Below are 19,386 nucleotides of genomic sequence, written 5' to 3'. Positions count from 1 at the left end.
CTGAAGCCTCCGGATGCCCCTCAAGGGGAGCCCCATGTAGAGCTTATGACAATTTTTCATACTCAATGACCATTGCATGCCATTGACTGCCATCATGATGTGGCAGTCATGATCACGTGATCAAAATTTGGATTCTTGGCAACTGGTTCCTATTTTTGATGGTTGCAGTGTCCCGGGGTCATGTGATCCCATTTGCGACCTTTTGACAAGCAAAGTCAATAGGGAAGCCAGATTCACTTTACGACTGTGTTACTTAACAGCCGCAGTGATTCACTTAAAACAACTGTGGCAAGAAAGGTAGTAAACTGGGGCAAAACTCACTTAACAACGGTCTTGCTTACCAACAGAAATTTTGGACTCAGTTGTCATCATAAATTGAGGATTACTTTTATAGCTTTATCAAAAAAAAAAGTAGTATTGATGTACTGAAGTCAACCCTGACTTCCTAGTCTGATCTCCTGGAAGGGTTGATGTTATGTCTTAGTATTTATTTATTTATTTATTTAATCATATTTATATACCGCCCTATCTCCTGAAGGACTCAGGGCGGTTCACAGGCGCTTAAAAACATATAAATACAGAATAAAAACAATTAAAAAACTTATTTTAAAGCCCATTAATTAAAATATACAGATAAAACCCAATTAAAACCCAGAAATTTAAAATCTAGCTCAGTCCTGCACAATTAAATAAGTATGTTTTAAGCCCGCGGCGGAAGGTCCGAAGGTCCGGAAGCTGACGGAGTCCGGGGGGTAGTTCGTTCCAAAGTGTGGGAGCCCCCACAGAGAAGGCCCTTCCCCTGGGCGTCGCCAAACGACATTGCCTCGCTGACGGCACCCTGAGGAGTCCCTCTCTGTGAGAGCGCACGGGTCGGTGAGAGGTATTCGGTAGCAGTAGGCGGTCCCGTAAATAACCCGGGCAGCGTTTTGTGAACTGCCAGCGTTAGTGGCAGCGTTTTGTGAACTTCGTTTTGGGATATGACTTTCTCCGGTTTAGAAAGTTGTTTGTGTTTGAAATTTGTCTAACTTTTAATACAGGCAATGAGTGGTGGCGGCTTCCATGTCTTGGCTGTGGACTACAGAGGTAAGTTTCAAGGCAAAGTTGATTTCTAGGTGTTCAGTATATTTCCCTCTAATTTGCCTCATGATTTCTCCAAGGCTACGCAGACTCTACGGGTAGCCCTAGTGAAAAAGGCTTTACAACAGATGTTCTCTGCCTTTACAACTGGGTGAAAGCACGGAGTGGAAACAGCAGGATCATCTTCTGGGGACATTCCCTGGGCACCGGGTAGGTTTGTTAATTTGATCTCCAGTGCAAGAGAAAATGTTTCTTTCTGTCTGATAGCTTGAAGGCCGATGACTATGATTTGGACATTGGTGCATGTGTGCCTGCGTGTGAGCTCACATTCTTTATAAATTCTTAATTTTTGTTTTGTTTTTTTTACAAATCAAGCCATTGTAGCATTATCAAAGTCAGGAAGACTTGAAAGGAATATAGAAGCTATGGGTCAGCAGTGCAAATCCCGATGAATTTCAACTTCAGTAGTATTTTAAAATAAAATTCATCTTTTGGAACTCTAGAACACTTAAATAGCTAAAATGTACTAAGCACAGATTTCAGAAGCTTTCAGTGGGTTTGGGAAGGGCCTCTGTGGCAGTCATGAAGGAAGTTCATGATTATTTAGGCTAGTAGTTCTCAATCTCTTCTTCACCATGGACCCCTTTTAAATATCTTTTGTGGCCACAAACCACCAAGGCTTAACATTTAAATTATAACTTTTCTCTTTGATGACATTGTGGTGCCCCAGGGTTTCCTGCACCACAGGTTGAGAATCACTGGTTTAGGATGTTTGATCAGTTTAAGGCAGTAGCTGTTGTGCCTCGCTCGCCCCCCCCACAGCCGGGCCCCTCTCATCTCCTGCTATCTCAGCCAGAGACTGATAGTACAGAAGAATGTCCTGGCATACCTCCAGCCCCCAGCCCTGGCACCATGCCCGGACAAACCAAGCAAACAAACCTCCCTCCAATAGCATGTGCGCCTGAAGCCAGCCACGAGCTGGGATTACCAACACCTGGAGACGAAACGATGCAATGGATAGATCCACGCTTCCGGAGAATGGAGAGGCGACGTCAGCAAAAGGAAGGGAGGGGCAGGCCTGGATAAGTGCTGAGTCATGGAGCCACACCCTATGGCCTATATAAAGGATCTGCTTTCTGGCATTCTCTGAGTCAGGCAAAGTCTAATCTGGATTGCTGAAGTCACACCTTGGATTCCTGCCTGCCCTGAGGACTCTGATAGGACTTTGGCAGAGCTGCAGAGGCACGCTTTATACGGACTTCCCCGACCCGGCCATCAGAGGAGGAGTGGGACACGACAGTAGCTCTTCCCTAATTTAAATTTAAAACAAACAACATGGATGGGACTTCCTTCAAAATAGATAATGTTAAGGCTTTTTCTATCCTCACTATTTTTTCTTTCCTTGTAGAATTGCTACCAATACTGCCAGAAGGCTAAAAGAACAAGGTAATTATTATATGGACAAAGTAACATTTCCCCTGAATTTTTGTGGAAGATTCTCTCTCTCTTTTGCATTGTCTGAATGATCTAGAACATGTGTGCCATCATATGACGTATCACAACTTTTTCCCCCTTCACAGAGCTGGGATGGGCGTGGCCTGTGGGTGACACATCCGGCCCGTGGGCTGTCAGTTTGACACTCCTGACCTAGAACTTAACAACTTTCATATATATGGACTTCAACTCCCTTCAATTTCTGGGAGTTGATGTCCACAAGTGTTTGAAAACCACTGGTTTACACAAATAGAATATTGGAAATGTGGTAAGAGCTGTAATAAAAGTAGATGCAGAGGGAAGGAGGAACATATTTAATAGTAAACATCTGGAACATTGGTCTTGACTGGAGCTGCCTGGAGAATTATGGGAATTGTAATCCACACATCTCAAAGTTGACAACTTTCAAGGGTGTTTTTTCAAGAGGCAACTGGACTTACTAGTTTTCCTTTGAAGATGTTGCACTTCTCATCTAAGAAGTTTCTTTAACTCTGTTATGATTAAGTTATCAGGAATCTGTTAAGAATCTGTAAAATGTAATATTCCTTCCTACTTTTAATGTTCACTTTCCAGTTCCTTCTAGCTTCTTCTCCAATCTGTCTCAGCTAGTGAAAATGGTACAATTACATAGGTTATCTACATAATTGTAGGTAATGTATGCCTCTTCTCCAGGTGCATCAAGGCAGATCCCAAGTGCTTAACTGGGCCAATTTCAAACAAAATTTTCTCTGCAAAATTGGCATGAGGATGAGTCTATTGCAGGGGAAGGCATCTTATTTTGTATCTTATTTGTATCTTACCTATATTATTTTTCCAAATAAGTCAAGGCTGCGAACATGTCCAACACACCTTCTGCCCTCTGTTTTCCCCATAAACAATAACCCTGTGAAGTGAGTCGGTGTGAGAGGAAGTCACTGGCCCGAGATCACCAGCTGGCTTTGATGGTTAAGGCAAAACTAGAACTTGTGGTCTCCCGGTTTCTAACCTCCTGACTTAATCATTAGATCAAACTGACTATTTAACAGCTTTATAAGCCCAGGGACCCTGACACTTTTTACTTTATCCCAAGGACATTTTTTTGCCAATATAAAGCAGGACAGAAAAATAAAAATAAAAACCACAATATATATTTCACACTGTTAACAAATATTATCCAAATATCCACAAACAGCAAAAAAGAAAAATCTGAAGATTTAATGCATGATTAGCTTCACTCATTTTGCATTGTTGCTCATTCGTGCAAACTGCCCTTCCCAATATCATTACCTGTTGCACATACACCAAAAGACTGCCCAATTGTGTGTGTGTCTTTGTGTGTGTGTATGTGCACTCAGTTGCTCTAGCAGCTATGCACCTTTTTGTTATCTACATTATAGTTTGGATGATTCACCTGAGCAATCTGCAAGTGCTTAGGGGGCAAGGTTTTTATTGTGTGATCATGGCTGCCATCTTGACTTTTTTGACTCCTCCCAGCAGTCACATCTGCCTGTGAAGAATGGGACAAGCAGTTCTTACTTATCATGTATCACTTACTTCTGTTGCAGAGGTGGGTTTCAGTAGGTTCTGACCAGTTCTGGAGAACCGGTAGCGGAAATTTTGAGTAGTTCGGAGAACTGGTAAATACCACCTCTGCCTAGCCCCGCCCCCATCTATTCTTTGCTTCCCGAGTCCCAGCTGATTGGGAGGAAATGGGGATTTTGCAGTAACCTCCCCTTGAAGTGGGGAGGGAATGGAGAATTTGCAGTATCCTTCCCCTGGAGTGGGGTGGGAATGGAGATTTTACAGTATCCTTCAGCTGCCACACCTACTAAGCCACGCCCACCAAGTCATGCCATGTCCACCAAACCACACCCACAGAACCGGTAGTAAAAAATTTTGAAACCCACCATTGTTCTGCCGTTTAAGCATGTTAAGACAATTGCAGTGCATTTTTCTCACTGGCTCTATCAGTATTGAATGGGAGGAAAAAATGGGGAAGGGCCAGGCATGTTTTCCATCACCAAATTGTTTGCAAATTGCCCCAAAGTTTCAAGCAAAAGTGTGCAACCTGTTGTCTTTGGGGTCCTTTGGGTGTAGTTTCAGAGCTTTTGTGAAATCTGCCATCAAATCGTAGTTTTCAGGATGCTCAAATGGGAAAATCATGACATTCCCAGAGTGTAACTGTAGTAATTGCATTGAATTAATTCCATACAAACATATTTAGTTTTGGTTTAGCTCCACCTACTTATTTATTCTGCCTAGTTTGGGAGCCTTCAAAGTCCTCTAGTTTAGAAAGCTGAGAGCAGCTAGAGGTAAAGAGATGGGAGGAATGTAGTGGTGAAATCCAATTTTTTTTACTTTTTTAGTGGGCGTGGCAGGGGAATGATACTGCAAAATCTGCATTCCCACCCCACTCCAGGAGAAGGATACTGAAAAATCTCCATTCCCACCCCACTCCTGGGGGAAGGATATTGCAAAATCTCCATTCCCACCCCACTCGGGCCAGCCAGAGGTGGTATTTGCTGGTTCTCAGAACTACTCAAAATTTCTGCTACAGGTTCTCCAGAACCTGTCAGAAGCTGCTGGATTTCACCCCTGGAGGAATGGCAGCAGCAGTCTTAATTTTTCAAGAAAACTGGGTAAGAAGAGAATAGTTTGCAATAAAACTCAGCTCCTGATGGGATTTTGGATAGTTAATTGGGCCTTCTATTGGAATTCTGTTAATTCAATCTGATGCTGAGAATTGTGGATTATATATTCAATCTTGAGGCTTTGATATACTTTGTCTCTGCTAGACCAGTGTATCTTGTTTCTCTGGTTTTTCAGAATGAAGGCCTTAGTCTCAGAAAACAACCTGCCCCTTTTGTTCCATTCCATTGATTTTTTGTTTTTCCTAATATAATCCTCTCTTTTTCCTCTAGAAGGTATCATAGTGGATGCAGTCATCCTGGAGGCTGCTTATACCACCATCCGGGATGCAGCTGCCAGCATCCCATTAACAACAGTAAGTCTTGGCAGTCTTATTTTTAGTTCCATGTATACTTTTGGCACTCTTTATGTAGCAGCCTGCCAAGCTGTTGTGAAAATATGTGCCTGCCTCATATGAACTCTGAGAACACCTGCAGTTGTGTGTTCATGCAGAAGAGAAAATAGATATCAGAACACAACTAGAAGAAGGGAAAGGAATCGAGTCCTTCCAGATGTTGCTGAACAAAAACTCTGACTTGCCGTAGACTCGTATAGCAATGAAGAATGCTGGGAATTATCACATTTATATTCCATATTGTATGAAACACAATTAGCAAAAGAAAAATGATTCCCAATAGGAAGAATAATATAAATATTTCTCTGTTAATAGTCTTACTTTTGTTATTAAGACCAAAATAGGTACTAGGTTTTTAGCATATATGTGATAACATATCCTTGAGTGAGGGAGTGTTGTGGGGTGAAATGCTACCGGTTTGGACCGGTTTGCCCGAACCGGTTTACTACCAGTTCAGGAGAACCGGTAGTAAAAAAAAATGCTACCGGTTAAGGTGAACTGGTATTTCTGACGATCAGCTGTGCCGCATGATTTATATTAGCTAGAAAGTAGGAAATCCTGCTTTTTAGTGAATCTAAATCATGTAGCACAGCTGTTCCCCCCTCACTGTTTTACTTACCTTAGAAAAGGCTTCTTAATCCGCCTTTTTCAGTGCCATATGGTAGCGCATGTGGCACGCATGTATGCAGAGCACACGTTTGGTGTGCACTGTGCATGCATGTGCAAAGCAAACTGGTAGCAAAGCCAACCGGTAGCAGACGCCCGAGCATTTCACCCCTGGAGTGTTGCATCTTGTCCTGTAGAAGCCATTGCTCAATCCGGATTATTATCCATTAATACCCTAACTTTTCTTTTTTTGGAAAAGTTGTTGAGTAGGGGTTGCAACTGCAGAGAGCCCTGAAAGAAACAGGTTATACAGATCTATTTCAGTCAGGTTTCAGATCTGGGTATGGCACAGAGACCACATTGATCACACTTGGTAGTTGATCTCTTGCAAAATTGGCATGGGGGAATCACACTATTCTGTGTTGCTTGAGCTGGGTGAGGTCATCTACTGACATGATATCAACCTTATTTCTTTGCTTCTCAGGTCAGCCAAGTGATGCTGTTAATGAGCCAGAGGTTGTTAAGGTCTGGTTGTGGAAGAAGAGGCAGAAGCTTAGTTTTATCAAAATAGAATGGCTCTGCATTCATAAGCCATTTCAATCTGTAGAGATTCCATCCTTAGTTGTAAATGAGATTGCATTCCCTACATAGACCTGGACAGTGGTGGAATTCAAGTAATTTAACAACCGGTTCTCTGCCCTAATGATTTCTTCCAACAACCAGTTTGCCAAACTGCTCAGAAAGTTAACAACCGGTTCTCCCGAAGTGGTGCGAACTGGCTGAATCCCATCACTGGACCTGGACCATAATTTGAGGGTCCCCCTGTACTCACAGGTGGCAGCATTGGCCAAGAAGCCTTCCATCTTCTGTTCCAGTTACAATGTCCCTTGGGATGGGAGACTTTACAATGCCTCTTGGGATGGGAGATTACAACTTATGTCTTAATCACCTCTTGTTGGGATGCACTCCATATGAGCTTGCAACTGAAGACCATTGGGAATATATAGTTACTCCAGAACGCAGCAATTCAAGTAGTTTTGAAAGCTTTGATATGCCCATACAGAACAAAGAATCCTAGGGGTGGAAAGGACCTCAGAGGTCTTCTAGTCCAACTCCCCTGCCTAAGGCAGTAAACCTTAACCATCCTGCTCAAAAGGTTGTCCAGTCTGTTTTTGAAAGCCTCCAGTGATGGAGCCTCCACAATTCCAGGAGGCAAGTTATTCCATTGATTAATTGTTCTCACAGTCAGAATATTTCTCTTTACTTCTAGATTGGAACTCTCTTTAACAAGCTTCCACCCATTACTTCTTGTCCTGCCCTCTAGTGCTTTGGAGAATAAGTCAGTCCCCTCTTCTCTGTGACAGCCCTTTGAGTATTGGAAATTGTTATATATGACGTCTGTGTGAGCAGCACTATTGGTTGTCACCTTTAAAGCGCTCCCATGACTGAGAACTGCATACTCTGGGTCCCCTCTCTCAGAGCTTGCCAATTGTAGAGATCTTGGAAGTGAGACTTTCATTTATGGATGCCATTCCCTGGAATATCTTGCACGCAAACTCCAAAAGACCCCATCCCTCCTGATAGTTAGAAAGTCCCTTAAAACAATCTATAGAGAATTTCAGTCATTCAAGTCCACTAAAACAAGCTTCTGATGAGGAATGATGGTTTAATTGCTGTTCCATTCAGCATGGTACTTCCAATTTTTACATTCCTTTTTTTTTGGTTCAGTGATATTACCGGTATGTTTAATTTTGCTTATCATCTGAATCTGTGAAGATAGGAATTGAATGCTGCTCAGAGTTAGTTTGAAGTGGCACATAAATAGCAAGAATTATAAACAAACAACTAAATCAAGGTATTTCTTATAGCAGTTGACAAAGGAGTTTCCAGGAATGGAAAAAATCTTATCTTCTTTTCTTTAACCAGATCTACCGCAAGTTTCCTGGCTTTGAATATTTAATTTTGGACACCATGGCCCGAGCTGACATGTTCTTTCTGAATAACGAAAAGTGAGTTCAGAGTTACTCAATCAGAAACTATGTGGAATATGCCAGATTGTGGAATAAGTTGCCCTTTACAATTCTGAGAATTGACTTGATGCTGCAATCAAATATTAGGCTTGCTTTGCTTCCTTCAAAAGGGTAGATCCAGTGGCATTTGCTTAGACAGAGAGATTGACAAATGTTACTATGCAGTATGCCAGTCCTGCCCCTTCTCTATGCGTGCAGATATTACACACTTGTCCAAAAAATGGAGACATTGTGATAGGATGCCAACTCAGTGCTTTCATCAGTGTGACAAAGCAACAAGATCCTGCAGACACTCTTAGTTGAATATAGCGGCATCTGAAGGCATGGATTCCACCATTTGTTTGCTGGCCCTGTTAACTTGATGTACAATATTTGTGATATTCAGGAGAGGAGGAATAGAGAAGAATCAGATTTTGATGAACTCAGATGGGAGATAGACTTGACCAGTGATTTGAAATCCAGTGTTTGGGAAATTCAGGGTAATGGGATGGTGTCCAACCCATCGCGACCCCATGGACAATGTTCCTCCAGGCCTTCCTGTCCTCTACCATCCTCTGGAGTCCATTTAAACTCATGCCTACTGCTTCAGTGACTCCATCCAGCCACCTCGTTCTCTGTTGTCCCATTCTTCTTTTGCCCTCAATTGTTCCCAGTATTAGGCTCTTCTCAAGTGAGTCCTTCCTTCTCATTAAATGGCCAAAGTATTTGAGTTTCATCTTCAGGATCTGGCCTTCTAAAGAGCAGTCAGAGTTGATCTCCTCTAGAACTGACTTGTTTGTTCGCCTTGCAGTCCAAGGGACTCGCAGGAGTCTTCTCCAGCACCATAGTTCAAAGGCCTCAATTCTTTGGCACTCAGCCTTTCTTATGGTCCAACCTTCACAGCCATACATTGCAACTGGGAAAACCATAGCCTTGACTATACACACTTTTGTTGGCAGGGTGATGTCTCTGCTTTTTAGTAAGCTATCTAGATTTGCCCCATGGAAAACCCCATGGACAGTACCAAAAGGTAATGGGATACTTGACTGCAACTAAATTGTGAAAGACAAATGAGTGATTTTTAATTTTTTAAAACATTTCTGAAGTGTTTTCTTAAGATTTCCTTCTACAAGGAGGAGTCCTTGGTGCTCTCTGAGCTTGGTTGTTTTCTTGTGGGCCTTTCATTACCCAAACTAGGTTACTAGTAGCACTGATAATGCTACTTAGTTTGGGTAATGAAAGGCCTGCAAGAAAAGCACCAAGGACCTCTCATTTCAACCCTGAGCTGCAATAATGTCCTTTATTGGTCCTATAAAGGTGGCTCTCTCTCCATCTTTGGAGTGGGAGAGCTATGTAGTCCTATGACTTCATGGGATATTTTGCCGGGAATCAAAGGATGACAGCCCACGACGACTTAAGGTTTCATTAATAGTTAGAAATGTTACTCATCTATTTGAAAGACAATTTTTGATTGAAAAGCAGGATGAAGATATCCAAAAACGGTTGAACTGAGCTAAAACATTGTTTTTCTTGTCCATAGTGTCAAAGTGTTATCTAGTCCTATTTTGATCTTGCATTCAGAAGATGACAGGATGATACCTATACAACAAGGAAGAAAGGTAACTAAACAGTAACAGCAGTCAATTACTCTTTTAAAAAGGTTCTATGTACATATAAAGGGACAAAACAAAATAAACAAAAACGCAGAGATCACTCTTTCTATAGATATGAGCTATACAAGTGGAAAGTCACTGCATATATTAACAGGTTTGGTTTTTCTGCTAATTGTGAACTGTACTTTTGCAGCATGCATCATCAATATAGTTTTATGTTTTCATAGCAGTCTTGGGGGAAAAAATCCAAATGACATTGGTCATTTGTGGAATGTTCTAGTACAGGAACTGGTTCCGTGGAGAAAGGTTTTCTGTGCTGCCTGCATCCCGTGGATGGGGCTTTGCTTGTTTGTGTGGCCTGGTCCCTAGCATGCCATGCACCGGTGCCGGTCCACGGACCGTGGGTTGGGGACCCCTGTTCTAGTATTAGAGAGAAGAGGAACAGATTCTCTTTCCATTTAGTTCTCAGGATGATTCTTCATCAGTCATTATAAAATTCAGACCTTCCTTTTCTGAGAACTTATAGCAATTGCATTTAGATTTATATACTGCCCCATAGTGCTTTCCAGCATTCTCTGGGTGATTTACAGAGTCAGCATATTGCCCCCAACAATCTGGGTCCTCATTTCACTGACCTCGGAAGGATGGAAGACTGAGTCAACCTTGAGCCGGTCAGGATTGAACTCCTGGCTGTGGGCAGAGTCAGCCTGCAATACTGCATTCTAAGCACTGCCCCACCACGGCTTATAATGGGTTTTCTTTTAATATCTCCCTTTAAGTCATTGTCCTAAATCCTTGATAACATAACCATATCCTGAACAAACAGGGCAAACCCATCTTTTATTACAAGAGACAATCCAGCTCCCAATGCAAGGGACTCCTGACTCTTGCAAATAATGCAAATGTGCATTATTTATTTAGCTATTAAATTTATTGGCCATCCATCTCACCACAAGGTTACTCTGGGTGGCTTACAACGTTACAATTATAGATTAGCCAGGAATAAGCAGTAGGATTTCAACAGTAGAAATGAGGCCACGGCCTCTGATTATTTAAGTACTGTTGCCCCATAAGCCTTCAGGGGAATTCCCTAGAGAAGAAGTGCCTTCACTTAGTAATTTGTTCAGATTTGGGAGGCTCTGAGCTGGATAGCAGTTTGAGTTACACCATTGAACTATGTCTATAGGTACTCCTTGACCTTCAGCCATGTGTTTAGTGACTGTTCAAAGTTATAATGGCACTGAAAAAAGTGACTTACAACTGTCTTTCACATTTAAAACTGTCATAGCATCTTCATGGCCATGTGTTCCAAATTTGCCCACTTGGCCATCAGCATGTGCTTACAATGGTTGCAGCATCCTGGGATTATGTGATCTCTATTTGTGATCGTCCCAGCTGGCTTTCAACAAGCAAACCTAACGGGGGAAGCCAGATTCACTTAATGACCATGATTCATGTTAACAGCTGCAGTGATTCACTTAACGCCCATGGCAAAAATGAGCCACAATGCACTTACGAACTGTCTTGTTAACACTGGAAATTCTGGTCCCAGTTGTCCTTTGAAGACTACTTGTACATAGAGCCTATATTTCTGAATGATATGGGCAAGTTGTTGTCTCTCAAAGCTACCTCACTACCCATATTTTTTGGAGTATAAAATGCTCCAGATTATAAGATGCACCTAGCATTTTTGGGGAGGAAAACAAGAAAAAAAAATCTGCTTCTGTCTCTGCCTCCCAGCAATTTGCCTCCTTACAGCAAAGAGTAAACAGCCTGTTTCAGTTTCATTTTCAGCACAGCCTGATTAGCACAAGAAAAAAAAAACTGCCTCTGCCTCCCAGCAATTTGCCCCTTTGCAGCAAATAGCCCATTTCAGCTTCAGCTTCAGCACAGCCTGATTAGCACAAGCAGCTGATTGTCAGTTGGATCAGCCTCTCGAAGACCAGCTGTTTCAGGCTGCAAGGGATTGCCATAGCCTATTGCCGCCTCTGTGTGCCCCATTTTCGGGGGGGAGGGGCGGGCAGTGGCAGGTGGGAGGGACTACATTCGGTGTATAAAATGCACCCAAATTTTCACACTCTTTTAGAGGGGGGAAAGTGCGTCTTATACTCCGAAAAATATGGTAAATAGGATTAAGTCACAATTCCCCGTAGCAAGACCTCCATCCCCCTGCAGAAAGTCAACACTGAAGAGCCCCACCAAGGAGAGCTAAGAGATTCCTGCCATTTATGATTTAAAATAAATACTTTTGCTAGCCCATAGGCTAGAACGAAGGGTCTTGTGTTCCTTGACCAGTTTTGCTCACAAAGCTTTTTGCAAGGATAAAATTTGAAGGAAGGAGGAACAATCTTGTGTGAACCCTTCCCCCAGTTCATGGAACAAAAGTAGATGGCATAGTTTTAAATGTGACAATTTTCTTTGTAGGTAACAGCTATAATTTCAGGACTCACTTTTGTTCTCTGAATGATGCTATGTAGTTGCCATTGATGGTGTGAGGGGATAGAGTTGTTATTCTGGGGGCTTACGAGCCTACTAAACCACCATAATTAGTAGCTCCCAGCAACTTGGCTAAGGGCAAGAAAAGCTGGGAGTTTAATCACCAGTGGAGCCCAATCATCATACAGGTAGTCTTTGATTTACAATATTCATTTAGCGACCATTCAATGTTACAATGGCACTGAAAAAAGTGACTTATGACTGTTTTTCACACTTATGATTCAGGGGCAGGTTTCAAAACCCATTGCTCGGCATGCGTGCGCTTCTGAGTGGGTGGGCGGAGCCTTCTGCCACCACTGCTACCGGTTCGCCTGATCCAGGGGGAACCGGTAGCAATCACCACTGTTATGATTGTTGCATCACGATCAAGTGATCAAAATTTGGATGCTTGCAACTAATAATAATAATAATAATATAATATTTTAATTTTTATACCGCCCTTCTCCCGAAGGACTCAGGGCGGTAAACAGCCGGATAAAAACAATACAATATATTACATTAAAATCACTATTTAAAAAACTTATTCAAAATGGCCTAAATTAAATATAAAATACATAATATAAAAATAAAACCCCATTTAAAATCCAATTAAAAAACCCATGTTAAGCCAGTCCTGCTCGGAAGAATAAATACGTCTTCAGCTCGTGGTGAAAGGTCCGGAGGTCAGGAAGTTGACGAAGTCCTGGGGGAAGCTCATTCCAGAGGGTCGGTGCCCCCACCGAGACTGGCATCCCTTTATGAGAGTTGCAGTGTCCCAGGGTCACGTGATCACCCTTTTTGACCTTCTGACACATAAAGTCAATGGGGAAGTAAGATTCACTTAACAGCTGTGTTACTAACTTAACTGCAGTGATTCACTTAACAACTGTGTCAAGAAAGGTGGTAAAATGGAGCAAAACTCACCGTCTTGGTTAGCAACAGAAATTTCGGGCTCAATTGTGGTCATAAATTGAGTATTTAATTCCATTCTTGAGGGGAAAAAAACAGTTGTGCAGCGGTACTTAACAGTCCACTTAGAGATTCACGCTCACTCCTCTTTTTTTCCCTACACAGCTTTTTGAGGTCACACACGGAGCCTCTGAGAAGAAAGACAACGTCAAGTTTCTTTCCTTCCCCTCTTCCATGGGTTTGGGGCACGACCACATATCCTCTCATCCTGAGCTCCCTTCCATTCTCAAGTAAGCACATGGAGCCAAGTTTATGCTACCATTAAGACTTCTGTGAAAATAGTTTCTTCTTTTGATGCTCCAGTGGCTTGAAATAAGGAAGGACACAGAATACAGTCCAAACCAGGGTGAAATGTAAAATTTGTTACTACTGGTTCTGTGGTGGGGCTTGGTGGTGGTGGGGTAATGTGACTGGGTGGACGTGGCCAACTTTTTTTTTTTTACTTTTAAAAGCATTTCTTTGGCCGAAGAGGTTATAAAAAATGCTTTTAAAAGGCTCTGACGATCCCAGCTGAGTTGCCTGATTGTCAGAGGCTTTTGTTTTGTTTTAAAAGCATTCTTTTGCCTTTAAAAGTAAAAAAAGCCTCTGACGATCAGGCAACTAGGCTGAGATCATCAGAGCCTTTTAAAAGCATTTTTACCACCTCTTTGACTGAAGAGGTTGTAGAAAAAATGCTTTTAAAAGGCTGTGATGATCCTAGCTGAGCCGGATAATCATCAGAGGCGTTTTTGATTTACGTTTAAAAGCATTTTTTTGGCCGAAAAAAAAATGCTTTTAAAGTAAAAAAAAAAAACCCTCTGATGATCGCGCGGCTCAGCTGGGCATGTGGGGTGTGTGTGTGCAGGGATTTTCTCTGAACCACCCGCCGCCATCGCTACTGGATCAGGTGATCCGGTCTGAACCGGGAGCATTTCACCCCTGGTTGAACCCAATACGCAACAAGTTTGATTGTATTTATATTAAGCCATGATTTGCTTACAATGATTTACTGAATAAGTCCTAAGGACAACATTCATGGAATAAATGAAAACCCAAGCAACCATGGGTTTCATGTTATATGTTATATAAATTTCAGGTTTATGTTATATAAACTACGCCATAGTACAGAAAATCCATTTTTACTGGCAAAATGTAGATTTCTTCTTACTTGCTTAAGAGTAGCTTAATGACATAGGTGAACTATTGTTTCTGAGATTTCAAGAGAGAGCTCGCTTTGGAAGGGAACTCCAGCAGTAGTGGCTGAAAATCTATCATGCAATACTTATGTTCCATGAATGCTCAAATTGGCCAAATTGTTATTTGCTACATATTGTACTGTTGTGATGGGGTTGGGGATGATAAACCTCAATGAATTGGAAAATCCAGATGACTGCCACTGAGTGGTCAATGGGCTATTTATTTTTCTAGCCCTCGTTTAAAAAGCAATAGCAATAGTGCCCATATACTGCCCCACAATGCTTTACAGCACTTTCTACAATGTAGAAGCATTATTTGCATATTGCCCCCAACAATCTGGGTCCTCATTTTACCAACCTCGGAAGTCAACCTTGAGCCCCCCGTCAGGATCAAACTCCAGGATCAAACTCCAGAGTTTGCCTGCAATGCTGCACTTTAACCACTGCCTCCCCAGGGCTTAAAATATTACATTCAGCTATAACAGGGGTATCAAACTTGCAGCCTGCTGGCCGGATGTGTCATGCACTGGCCACGCCCACCCCTGGTTTAGCAAAAGGGAAAAAAGTCACATGATGTGACTGTGGGTTAGACACCCTTGAGATATATTGTTGTTTTGATGGTTTCTAATTGCTTAGTATTTCATTCTTAACTTTTAGCTGCCTTGAGTTCCCTATGTGCAGAAAGGCAGGATATTATGTTGAAGGATATGTGTGTAAAGCTTCTCCTGCCACACTTTGTAGATAGTTTCATACTTTTTCTACATGAAATAGCCTACATAACCCTGGCCAAGTGAATCAGTTTGAGCAGGAGGTTGGTTTTATATGGCATCAAATCCAAGGAACATAAATTCTTTCTCTGTATTCCATAACAGAGACTTCCTCAAGAGCATTACGTAGGATCAGCAATCCAGTAGACAGTGACTTACCAGCAACCTCAAGGAGACATCGGTTCTTGCCATGGATATTAAAACAACGAACAGTTGGAAGATAAAAAAGTGGATTTCAGTTTATTTTATCATGTGAATTTGCAGGTGTACATTACAGAACATCATTACTGGGCAAAAATAGTCATTTTTGAGCCTACCAAAGATTTCTTCTTTTTCTATAAATGCACCTCATCTTGGTTACTACAAGCTTTATTTTAGCAGAAGATCCTTTCTGTCTCAGCATGTCTTCTTACTCACTGCTGAATCAATTTGAATCAATAGTGCACTACATAGGGCAACTTCCTCAAAGACTCAGTGCGGTAATTAATACCTGCTGAAAATTTCAAGATGTTCTTCAGAATACTTTAAAAAGTTATCATTATCTGAATTATCATTGCTAAGTAGGAGCACATGCTCGCGCCTTGAAGGAACAGCAGGTACTCCAGATTCTATATGAAACTATACGAATTCTGTGTTAACGCCTTCCTCTCTTAAAATGTATTTCTGCTAATAGTTCACTTTATGAATATACATAAAGCCCTTTCATTTTCATTAAAAGACAACAATTGAGTAAACAGGTTATTTGGTTTGCTAATGGTATTTTTTGTAACACCCACTATAAATTAGTAAAAAATGCGCCCTTTGAACTGTTTGGGTAGCCTACCTCAAGCTGGTACTCTCTAATTGTGCTGGGACTAGTACCTAGCATGGCCAGTGAGAATATTGGCTAGCATGAGAGATAAATGGTCCGGCACACTTAGGACCCATCAGTTGAAATAGAACGTATTAGAGCAAAATTTCTGGGAACAATTCCTAGAGTTCCCAAAGAAGGGAAAGGGAGAGAAAAGATAAATGTAGATACCCTAACTGCTCTCAGTGCTTGTAAGTAAAAGCTAAAAGAAGAGGCCACTTTATTACCGTTACTTGCTAAACAAATCTACGCATGCTTTTTCCAATGAAGGGTACTGTGCGTCATCCACGCGGAATTAAACCTTGCAGGACTTCTCAGATTCACACACACGCAACTTTTCAGCTGAATCATTGGCCAGCATCTCATCAGCAACATCGCGAGGTACATTGGGTGGTGGGATCTTGAGGTCAGAAGGTTCCACATTCCAGATATCACGGGCATATTCTTTGATGGTCCTGTCACTGGAAAACTTCCCAGAGGCTGCAATGTTCCTGATGACCATTTTGGTCCATTCTTTGGAGTTCTGTAAGAAGGAGCTTATGTGAACCTGGATCTTGCATGATAATCAAATTCAGGATTACTACTGAACATGGTACAGTCCCGTATGATACACTATAATTCACCTCAAATTCCTAACAAACAATACATGTTACATCAGGAGGAGGCAAATAGCAGCCTATTTGTAGGTAATGCCATCCCATTTTTGCAGTCCTTCAAAAGGGGGCCACGGTGGCTCATGTGGTAAGACACTGAGCCTGCGCTCTGCTGAGGGCGGCAGCTCGGCGACTCGATTCCCGTGAATGAATAAACTGCGCAGGGACAGGAAAGGAGCCTCCCCCAATTGCCACCTGGCTTTCAGGTGTCCCATGGGTAAGATAACACCGCCCCAAAAAATTCCTTTCACAGAGGCAGCCAGCCCCCTCGGTAATCCCTGGCTAACACGTGCCATATGCTAAAAAAAAAAAAAGTCCTTCAAGAATGCATAAAAAATATGGCCAGTTATTAATTTTGGATGGAAAAATAAGGTAAAATTGGTGCAAAATGTTTCCCCAAGGCTCAGTGACGTCTATTTTGCATTACCAAAATAACAGATAACTTTTTTTTTTAACTTTATCTGATGGCACATGTCACTGCCAAGTCCCCTGCATCCTGCAGCAGGGACAAGAAAGAAATTGTCCCTTTCTTCTTGCTGGTAAATGCAATGATGAAAAGAATACAGAAGGAAAAGAAAAGAAAAAAAACCTCCACTCTGCTTAGAGAGAAGTTCCCTGAAGATGGGCATCAGCACAAGTCTGAAAGGTCAGAAGACTAAACCTCTAGTCCCCATGACTGACCCAGATTGGATACTGCAACATTATCCTGGGACCTTTATTCACCTTTATATTCACCTTTATTTGTGAAAGACAAGAATGGATGAAGGAATGGATGTATAACATAGCGGCCTTCCTAATCTGATGGCAAAGTGCACAGTGGGAACAATTACAGGAATCAGTCTAACTTCGTTCTAATTTTAAGGGAAACCTAGTCGGAGGAAGTTAATTCAGTATATTAGAACAGTTGGACCGAGACAGGTGCAGGTTATATTGTAAGGCTTGAAGCCAGTAAAAAGAATCTCAAGGTGAAAGAACATAGGACAGACAGCTGTTGCTGTCTACTGAGATGAGATGAACGCTCATCTCTACCGTGTGTTGGCAATAGGAAGCTGATGGGACAGGCGTTTCCCAGTTGCAATGTATGGCTGTGAAAGTTGGACCATAAGCCTGAGCGCCAAAGAATTGAGGCCTTTGAACTATGGTTCTGGAGAAGACTCCCAAGTGTCCCTTGGACTGCAAGGCAATCAAACTGGTCAGTTCTACAGGAGATCAACCCTGACTGCCAGATCCTGAACATGAAACTCAAATACTTTGGCCATTTAATGAGAAGGAAGGACTCACTGGAGAAGAGCCTAATGCTGGGAATGATTGAGGGCAAAAGAAGAACGGGATGACAGAGAATGAGGTGGCTGGATGGAGTCACTGAAGCAGTCGGCGTGAGATTAAATGGACTCCGGGGAATGGTACAGGACAGGAAGGCCTGGAGGAATGTTGTCCATAGGGTGGCAATGGGTCGGACACGACTTTGTGACTAAAAACAACATGCTTTTAGATCAATTTGCCCAAGAGAATACAGTTCCTGTCTGAAATGGTATAGTGCTTCCTGCCTGAGCATGGGGTTGGACTAGAAGATCTCCAAGGTCCCTTGCAACTCTGTTATTTGTTATTCCTTTGAACTGTAAGAAGAATAATTTAAATCTATATAATCACAAGGACTCTTGACTAGCAATGCCCTTGGGAAAGAACTGCCCAAATAAACCTTTCAATGTCTTCAGAATAGAATAGAATAGAATTCTTTATTGGCCAAGTGTGATTGGACACACAAGGAATTTGTTTTGGTGCATATGCTCTCAGTATACATAAAAGAAAAGATACATTCATCAAGAATCATGAGGTACAACACTTAATGATAGTCATAGGGTAAAAATAAGCAATCAAATCAGAAAGGGAGTTCTCTGATGAGTTTCTGGAAGCAAGGCTAATGGATCTTTTGATGTCTTGCCAGATTCTAAACAAGTAATATAAAGATCACAGGAAATGAGATAAGGGCTGGCAACAGGGGAACTGCCAGAGGACTAGAAAAGAGCTGATGTAGTTCCCATCTTCAAAAAAGGAAAAAAAAAACAGATCCAGGAAACTACAGACCTATCAGCTTGACCTCAATACCAGGGAAGATTCTGGAAAAGATAATCAAGCAACGAATCACCGAACACCTAGAAGCAAACAAAGTAATAACCAAAAGCCAACATTGGTTTGTCAAAAACAGATCATGCCAGACTAATCTTATTGCATTCTTTGACAAAGTGATATAATTAGTGGACCAGAGGAATGCTGTCGATATAATTTACTTGGACTTCAGTAAAGCATTTGATAAAGTAGACCATAACCTACTACTAGATAAAGTAGAAAAATGTGGGTTAGACAGCACTACCACCAGATGGATTTGTAACTGGCTGACCAACTGCACTCAACGTGTAGTCCTCAACAGAACTACATCCACATGGAGGGAAGTATGCAGTGGAGTACCCCAAGGCTCTGTTTGAGGCCCAGTACTCTTCAACATCTTCATCAATGACTTGGACGAGGGGATAGATGGGGAACTCATCAAATTTGCAGATGAAATCAAGCTGGCAGGAATAGCCAACACTCCAGAAGATAGGCTCAAGATACAGAAAGATCTTGACAGACTAGAACATTGGGCGCTATCTAACAAAATGAAATTCAACAGTGAAAAAA

General features: G+C 41.9%; 2 protein-coding genes across 2 annotated transcripts in view; one reads left to right on the top strand and one right to left on the bottom strand.

The window, feature by feature from the left end:
* The window catches only part of ABHD12B (abhydrolase domain containing 12B), a 33,295-nt gene extending 17,349 nt beyond the window's left edge, over nucleotides 1–15,946 (top strand). The window contains exons 6-13 of the mRNA XM_058163092.1: nucleotides 1,038–1,083; nucleotides 1,158–1,287; nucleotides 2,486–2,523; nucleotides 5,472–5,554; nucleotides 8,126–8,208; nucleotides 9,749–9,827; nucleotides 13,371–13,495; nucleotides 15,313–15,946. Coding sequence (XP_058019075.1) covers nucleotides 1,038–1,083; nucleotides 1,158–1,287; nucleotides 2,486–2,523; nucleotides 5,472–5,554; nucleotides 8,126–8,208; nucleotides 9,749–9,827; nucleotides 13,371–13,495; nucleotides 15,313–15,337 — 609 coding nt within the window. The 3' untranslated portion in view covers nucleotides 15,338–15,946. The remainder of the gene's footprint in view (nucleotides 1–1,037; nucleotides 1,084–1,157; nucleotides 1,288–2,485; nucleotides 2,524–5,471; nucleotides 5,555–8,125; nucleotides 8,209–9,748; nucleotides 9,828–13,370; nucleotides 13,496–15,312) is intronic.
* PYGL (glycogen phosphorylase L) overlaps nucleotides 15,421–19,386 on the bottom strand; it is a 59,761-nt gene continuing 55,795 nt past the window's right edge. The window contains exon 21 of the mRNA XM_058163091.1: nucleotides 15,421–16,580. Coding sequence (XP_058019074.1) covers nucleotides 16,353–16,580 — 228 coding nt within the window. The 3' untranslated portion in view covers nucleotides 15,421–16,352. The remainder of the gene's footprint in view (nucleotides 16,581–19,386) is intronic.

This window comes from Ahaetulla prasina, chromosome 1, assembly GCF_028640845.1.
Source record: "Ahaetulla prasina isolate Xishuangbanna chromosome 1, ASM2864084v1, whole genome shotgun sequence".
NCBI lineage: Eukaryota > Metazoa > Chordata > Lepidosauria > Squamata > Colubridae > Ahaetulla > Ahaetulla prasina.
The sequence above is the reverse complement of the archived record's forward strand: the minus strand, read 5'-3'. Positions and strand labels throughout refer to the sequence as shown.